Here is a 7,822-nt window from a genome sequence, read left to right on the forward strand (position 1 = left end):
ATTGGTTCGTGTTCGAGAGGGCACCTGAGGAATTCAGTGGTCGAATGTTAAGTGTTCGTCTCCTGAGCTGCAAATCACGGTTTATTCTTCACGAACTGACCAGTCCGAACGGTTTGATCACCCTGAAGAAGGCAACAGGACCGACTCAGGACGTCCTGTGCGTCTTGGCAAAAGACTCAGATCATGCTTGCTTATAACGATCAGATGACACTAACACGTGCTGTCATATTGCACTGGCTCCGTTCCAAGATTAATCCCAGATTACACTTTGCACTCACTGAAGTAACTGGTTGCAGAGGAGCTGTCAGGGAGTTTGTTACTATACTTGTCTATTAGTTATAGAGGACTCTCGCCAAAATGAGATCGAAAGGAATATTTTTACTACTATTACTGGGAGCTCTAACATCCTATTACGTTTATTCGCCAATTCCAAATGACATAGAGGAGAAGTGGAAGCTAATGTTTACTGACTGTTTCTTCAGAAGTTTAAGCAACCTGGTAAGTTAATAGATGTTTAAATATATATTTATAATGTTACAGGTTCACGTTAAAGCTTAATGTTGAATAAAAAAAAATCACTCCCAGCTTTCTTCTCATCTTCTCAATTTTTATCATATCGCTTTTGATTATTTTGCGCGACATTATGAATTTTCAGATATAGGGATGCACTTTCAACAAGAATGCATCAGATTTCGGAGTGCATTTGCAAATCTCTCGCATACATGATGGATTATGTGACTGAGACTATTTTCTTGGATTAGCCTACCTGTCATAGCTGAAATGTTTGGTATTGTCAGAAAACATTGCGTCTCCTCTGTATGGCACAAGGCAGAATAACAGTTACAACAGATTATGTCAGATCTTAATCCGCGCATTGTAGTCCTGCTCACCTGCTCTAAAAATAGGTCGTACTAAGGAAATTTATTTATAACTTGAGGAATGACCTGCATATGTTGTTCATGTTTCTAATGTTAGTTTTTTTTTTTTTTTCTTTATCTAGGTAAAACCGATATTCCGCTCGGGCATTGCGTGCAACAGTTTGAAACATGTTAATTAGACATTTATAAATTAAAAAAATCATTAATTTAGCCACGTCAACGTTTCTTTTACAGTTTCTTTTTTCTTTTCTTTGTGGGCAGTGATACTGTTTGTAAAATGTATCCGTAATTTCGAATAAATCGCTGACACACTCAGAAAGCGAAGCCAGATTTTCTCGTGGGCTGTGTGGGAGTCTTGGGGCGTTTTTAGATCTAAATTCATATGTTATTGATTTAGGTCTAACATTTTTTATGCGGCTTCAACCTGTCACATAAACTCTCCTGTTGACACATACTGGGCTCAGATTCCACCGTTATTCAAAAACATGGAAATGAAAACGGGTCGTCGGAATGAATGTACTTTAAGCCCCGGTGCTCACAGCACTTGCTTTGGAGTACAAATGAACCAGTTAGCAGGTAGAGTGGCGCTGTCTCTAGATGAGGAAAGTCAAGGGACAAACTGGTTTAAGATTCTCCTATTGTGTGCGCACGCCATGGAATAACAGTGATTTCCCTGCGCGCAGCAACAGCACTGCATCGTGAAAATGCCTCAGTGGTTCTGTGTTTGGATGTCTAATTTTCCAGACGTGATTATTACAGCGTAGGTTTCAGCTGATCGGCCACACGCCTGCTCTTTTGACCTCTCACAAACATTACATAGGCATGCGACTGTAGCGTGTGACTTCTGTTGTGGGAAATGTCCGCAAGGCTTTGGGAGTTTGCCTGCTTTCTCACTGTAGACGATTCAAAAACATCAAAAACATAAATTTTTGTATCGTCCCCCCCCCCCCCCATCACCCCCCCCAACCTCCCTCGAATACCTCCCCTCCCTCTCTCTCTCTCTCTCTCTCTCTCTAGGCAGATTTAAGTGAATTGGTGGGCCTAAAGGATTACATGGGTGTGATGATGTTCATCACGTTTGCAGAGCGAGTAGTACCGCTGTCCGACGAGCGCGTGCAAGTAACAGAGGAGATGTTTGATGGGGTGGAGGTGGTGGTGTATCAACCAAGTCAGCAGGGTGGTGTGGGTGAACTGCGGAGAGCTGTCATTTACCTTCATGGAGGAGGATGGTGTCTTGGCAGCTCCAGTGAGTTTCAGTTCATTTGTAGTTACTTGATAGCTTTATGAGGGATCAACTACTGTCAATGATTTCAGCATAGAACTGTCGTTTTTTGTTTTGTTTTGTTTTTTAAATTAAGTCTTCACCGAGCTAATCTGAACTGAAACCACAACCATTTTTGTTAAACACTTAATGGATGATTAGTTCCTAGCAGCTACAGGAATGATATATGACTGTCAACATAATTCAACATTTATTTGCACTTTTTTAGTGGACTTGTTCTGTTCTGTTTATACAAAACTACATCCCCGTGGTCACATTACACATCAAATTTGCAAACGCTACACCCAATTAATTGTGTGAAAGTACTGTTTTCTATTTGTGTCATAACTGCATTTATTCAGGTAAACAATTTATATTCACACCAAAGATAACATCTTAAATCCCACATGGCCTTGTGTGGATTATACGAACACACCCAGAGTTAATTTAGTCTCATTGAAAAACAAAGCTATACCATCTGGTTACACTGTCAGAGATACCTTCCAGCTGAGAAAAAACCCACACTTTGGTGGTTGATATAACAGTGGTAACATAATCTGACAGTGGATTTCATGCTGCCTGGTCAAGCTGCTTGAACGCCACACACACAGCACCACAACAACCCTGCAGGAAGTCAGTCAGTATACTGTGCCAAACAATCATGGCACTGCTCGCAGTGTTTTTCTATGCTCTCATCTTTTTCCATGCTCTGCATCGCTCGCTCTCTCTCTCTGTCTCTCTCTCTCTCTCTCACTCTCTCTGATTGTAGGAATGGGCCCATATGATTTCCTGTCTAGGAAGATGGTTACAGACCTTGGTGCAGTGGTGGTGTCAGTTGAGTGAGCATTTGTTTTAATTTATCTATAATACTTTCTCAAACCCCTGTTACAGCATAAAACAAATTACTGTGGTATCGTTTCTGTGTGGATAAGTTGGATATGCATGTGCTTTTGTGGTTCTAAAATCTGTTCCTGACAATTATTGATATCTGAGGACAATTATTTTGGTATGTTTGCAAAACCCTGACATATAACTCAGGTGGATGCCCGATAATAGCCTTTTCCAGGACCCTCCAAACTCAGAACTTAAAAAAGCTTTGTCTTGTTAGATCAGAGCAAATCTGATGAAAAAAAATATAGCACAACACACCACGACACCGCATAACAGAAACATAAGGGAAAACAAAAGACAGGCAAACAACTTAAGAAGACATGACACTAAAAAGAAAACACAAGTCTAATGTAATAAGTGCAAAAGCATTGTCAGTGCTTTTTGCCAAAATTGTGGTTTTAGAAACAAACAACTATCACCTCTTGTTAGGCAATTTCTCATGTCCTGATGTGTAGTGTGAACATTACATTTAAAGTAATAAATTAAAGCAGACCATACCTTCTCTCTGTGAACACAAACAATGTTTCGACATTCCTGTTTCAGATTACTTTTTCCCAGCGTAGTGATTTTATCAATCTCCTTCGCTGCACCCCAGGTGCTGGAGTGCTTTCATTATAGGCTCCTCCAAAACACAGCAATCCTTTTTCTCTTAAATCTATTGTGTTTTCAGTTAATGATATTGTGTTTTGTTCTAATGTTTCCCATTTTTGTTTCTTAGCCTTCGGGGAGGGTTTTTTTTTTTTATTTGTTTGTTTGGTTTTTTATTTTTGCTTTTGTATACTGTACTTTGACCTTTGGTTTCCATTCTCTTGTTGTCTTACCCAATTTGTTTGCATAATTTCTTTTGTGGTCCCACACAGCTTGGTTCTACTTGGTCAGTAAATTTGACTGAGAGTATTAAGAGAGCCCAAGTGAATTTAGTGCTGAGTTGATGACATCACTGACTGGCCATGCTTGTCAGAGCTGATGGTCTGAGTGATGTTTATCTTCAGACAGTACTGTTGAACAGTGTGCTCTCCGCCTGGATTTGGTCTTGTCATAACAGTGTTTTATGAAAGCCATTCTGTTTTTCTGGTCCGAATCACCCTGTCTACACTGCTTGATAAAATTTGTCATCTACAGTTTGAGTAAGATATGCACTAGGATTCTCTCAGGCTAGTAATTTAAAGGTCAGAGCTGTGTCAGGAGAAATCTTATTAGTCAGTGAATTGTTATTGTGTTCTCCATCCAAAACAATACAGTTTAATTGCTTTCTGTCCAGTGTTTAGTCTCCATATCAACTGTCCTTAATACTTGGCTGAAATTCAAAGTGCAAGTTTTTCATGCTTATTACAAATAGTGGACTAAAATAACAGTCCAAGCTTTAAAGATAACAGATAAGTATCTTTAAGTTGAGGTGAACTTTAGAAGCAAACTGGTATTTTTTTATCAAGAGTGCATTATATTTCAATATTCCTGAATTATCAGGAAAACAGCTTGAAATTCTGGAAGTTTGAAATTCTCTGCTTGCCTTTTACAGCAGATATGTGAATGCATTTCAACAAGGGTAACATTTTCTAAAAATCATTATTATTTTTAAATTTTGCATAGAATTGTAAATGTTTAAATGTGATATTAAACACATAATTGATGAGTGGAAATTTTGAACCTTGGTTCAGAGGTCAGACCAAAATACAAACACTCTAGTTAAGAAGGGTCTCTATTAGTTTGGTTGTTTTATAACTGATCTACATCACCAATTAACCTAGGAACTACAGCCAATATGGATTTAATTACACATTTGTTTATCATACTAACTCCAGCTAACAGCTGTTGTAATGAACAATGCCTTTGAAGCTGGCAAAAGTGTTTTAGCCTATGACCTCACATTTTTATCTCTGTCAGTAATGTCTATTCTGGTATCGTTGGCAGCTGGGTCTGGTATTGTTGGTAACATGGATAAAAGATCTTTGGAATATGGACAGAATCATCTCATTATCCATTTTGACTAAACATTCTCTCTCTGCAGGTACCGTTTGGCTCCTGCTCACCACTTCCCTGTGCCATTTGAAGATGTTTACCGTGTAGTAAAGCATTTTCTACAGCCTGTTGTTCTGGCCCGCTACCACGCAGATCCAGGACGGATTGCTGTGTCAGGAGACAGTGCAGGAGGTAACCTGGCAGCTGCAGTGTCTCAGAAGGTACTGCAGAACTCAAGTTTCCTTCATTTTTTTTCCCCAATTCAACTTATACTTGTCTTTTATGTTTTGTTATGCTGCCCTGTTCCCTATTCTCAACAGTGTGTGTGTGTTTTATTTTTTTCTGTTGATCTGCTGTTGCAGATAAGCTAAATGAGATCTGATAGTCATGGTGAAGGCATAGCTAACTATTGAACGATGTCTGACTGGGTCTCTAGTTCTGAATACGGGAAGACGTACAGGAAATCATTGTTTTAGAAGGCCCAGACAGAGAGGTTGTGGTTCTGTGCAACGATTAACAGGTGCTCTGATTTATTGTTGATAGCAGTGGTTCACATGTTGTCCTGTGTTTCATCTCTCAGTTACTTCAGGAGCCTGAGCAAGAGGTACAGTTGAAGGCCCAAGCACTCATTTACCCAGTCCTGCAGGCTCTAGATCTGAACACACCCTCTTACCAGCAGAACCAACACATGCCCATCCTGCCCCGCACGCTCATGGTGCGCTTCTGGAGCGAGTATTTCACCAGTGACAAGGCGCTCTTTCATGCCATGATGGCTAACACACACAACAGTCCTGAGTCAGCTGCCCTCCTCAAGTTTGTCAACTGGAGCTCTTTCTTGCCTGAGCCATACCGCCAGGCATACAACTACAGAGCACCACCTGTGGTCGCCACTGGAATGCACAGACCCTCCAACAATCTGTCCCATTCCATCGCTGACCCGCGGGCATCCCCACTGCTGGTGCCCGACACAGCCTTGCAGCACCTGCCCAAAGCATATGTTCTTACGTGTGAATATGACGTGTTGCGGGATGATGGTGTGATGTATGTTACACGTCTGCGTCGTGCTGGGGTTGAGGTCACGCATGAACATTATCCAAGCGGTTTCCATGGTGCTTTAATGTTTACTTTGTGGCCCACCGACTTTGAAATTGGACACAGAATGTTGGGCAACTACGTAAAGTGGTTAAAGGAAAACTTGTGAAATAACAAGCAATTGAGTTACATTCCATCATTTCTCCTCTGGTTGCTAGTGCCAGGGCTGTTCTTAGATGTTCAACAAAGAATTTGTTTTTCTTTTTTTTGTGCATCTGTTTTATTTAAAGATTGTTGTCTGTTTTTGTTGTTCACACGGTAGCTATTTGCCACATCTGATTTCCTTCGATTTCATTTTTTTTCCTTTAATTTTTTTCTTTTTTTTTTCAAAAAGGGCACATTATTACAGGTCTATCCATTTAAGTGCATAACTTTTGCAACAAAGTTCTTAATGGTCTTGTTTTTCTGTTTTTTTTTTTTTTTTTTTAATGTACTACCGGTTTTATTATGTAAAGACTCATCTGACATCAGTAAGATTTTTTATTACAGTCTTATCTTATTCACTTTTATGCCATCACATTGTTTATATTGTAAAATACTTGATGGGTTTTGATTTAGCTGAGACACAGTAAAAGGTCAACTGGAGAGCATACGGAATGTCTCGGGGTAGCCTTTCATGACTGTTTTATTCGTAGCGATTTGGGGTGGGATTAAGGATTATAGAAACATGAATTGTTTTTTTGGGTGGCAGCAATGGAATACCAGCAAAAGACTCTTTGTGTTGTTTCTCATCTGAAGATGAAATCTAGTCTGTTGGCCTCTGTGCTCACACATCATGTGGCTTGGGTTTAGAGTTGCTTTTCTGTGTATTTAAGTCTATCTCTCTCCATCGCCCTCTTATTCTGTCCTGTTCACTTAGTCTCTCCTTCTCTCTTTGTCACACTGAGCTCTACATTACCAGTGAAAGGGCCTTTGAAAGAGTGGAGAGTGAAAAGAAGAGCACTACCTGTGCTAATGTACAGTCATTTTATTGTGGGCTCGCCTTCTGTTCAGTTGAACCGCTGAAGCATGAATGGTAGGGATGAACATTCTGGAAATGAGCTTCCACATATACTCTTAAGAGATTCTTCGGGAAATACAACACTTGTCTTACCTTCCAGTGTCATGATGTGTGTTTATGTGTCTGAATCCATTACTTTCCTCAAAAAAAAATGCAATAAACATGTTTTATACCTCAAATAGTAATATTATCTTTCCTTTATGAAGAACATTCTTCTGGTGTTTTAAAGTGAGAAATGTCTTGGTGGTTTAACTGTCCAAATATACCTTCAAAGAATATAAATGTTTTTACATTTACATTAGCATTTATTCATTTGGCATACACTTTTATCAAAAGCAACTTAGATAGTGAATACATACAATGTACGTATACTGACATGAGACAACAGACAATCCTGGAGAGTAAGTGCTGTCATATTAAATTATTTTAAACCCTCAGGGGTTTGAAGTGAAATAGAGAAACACATAAAATGTGGTTAAACTACCTTGTGTCAAGTGTCTGTCTTCACTTCCTTGTTTCCTGGCCAATCAGAGCCAAACTGGATCTGACTGGCTGACCACCTTGTTAGTTAATTATTGTGTGCACATGTCCCCAGTTTGTTCCCTTGCTGTGTGTGTGTGTATACGTACCCCTATGTTTTCCTGTGTACCTTTGTGAAGTCTTACTCTTGTCCTCAGTATTGAGTTGGTTTGTGTTTCCTTTTTGCTGGTTTAGTTTTCCTTGTCACTCTCTTAACCTTGT

The 7,822-nt window shown here is 39.6% G+C and overlaps 1 protein-coding gene across 1 annotated transcript; it reads left to right on the forward strand.

Annotated features, from left to right (window-relative positions):
* Positions 1-300: 300 nt before the first annotated feature.
* On the forward strand, positions 301-6,340 carry aadac (arylacetamide deacetylase). Its single transcript, XM_030777454.1, has 5 exons — positions 301-498; positions 1,896-2,124; positions 2,909-2,978; positions 5,039-5,210; positions 5,570-6,340. The coding sequence occupies exons 1-5, from the start codon at positions 358-360 to the stop codon at positions 6,188-6,190; spliced, it is 1,233 nt and encodes a 410-aa protein (XP_030633314.1). The 5' UTR covers positions 301-357; the 3' UTR covers positions 6,191-6,340.
* Positions 6,341-7,822: the final 1,482 nt, after the last annotated feature.

This window comes from Chanos chanos, chromosome 6, assembly GCF_902362185.1.
Source record: "Chanos chanos chromosome 6, fChaCha1.1, whole genome shotgun sequence".
Lineage (NCBI taxonomy): Eukaryota > Metazoa > Chordata > Actinopteri > Gonorynchiformes > Chanidae > Chanos > Chanos chanos.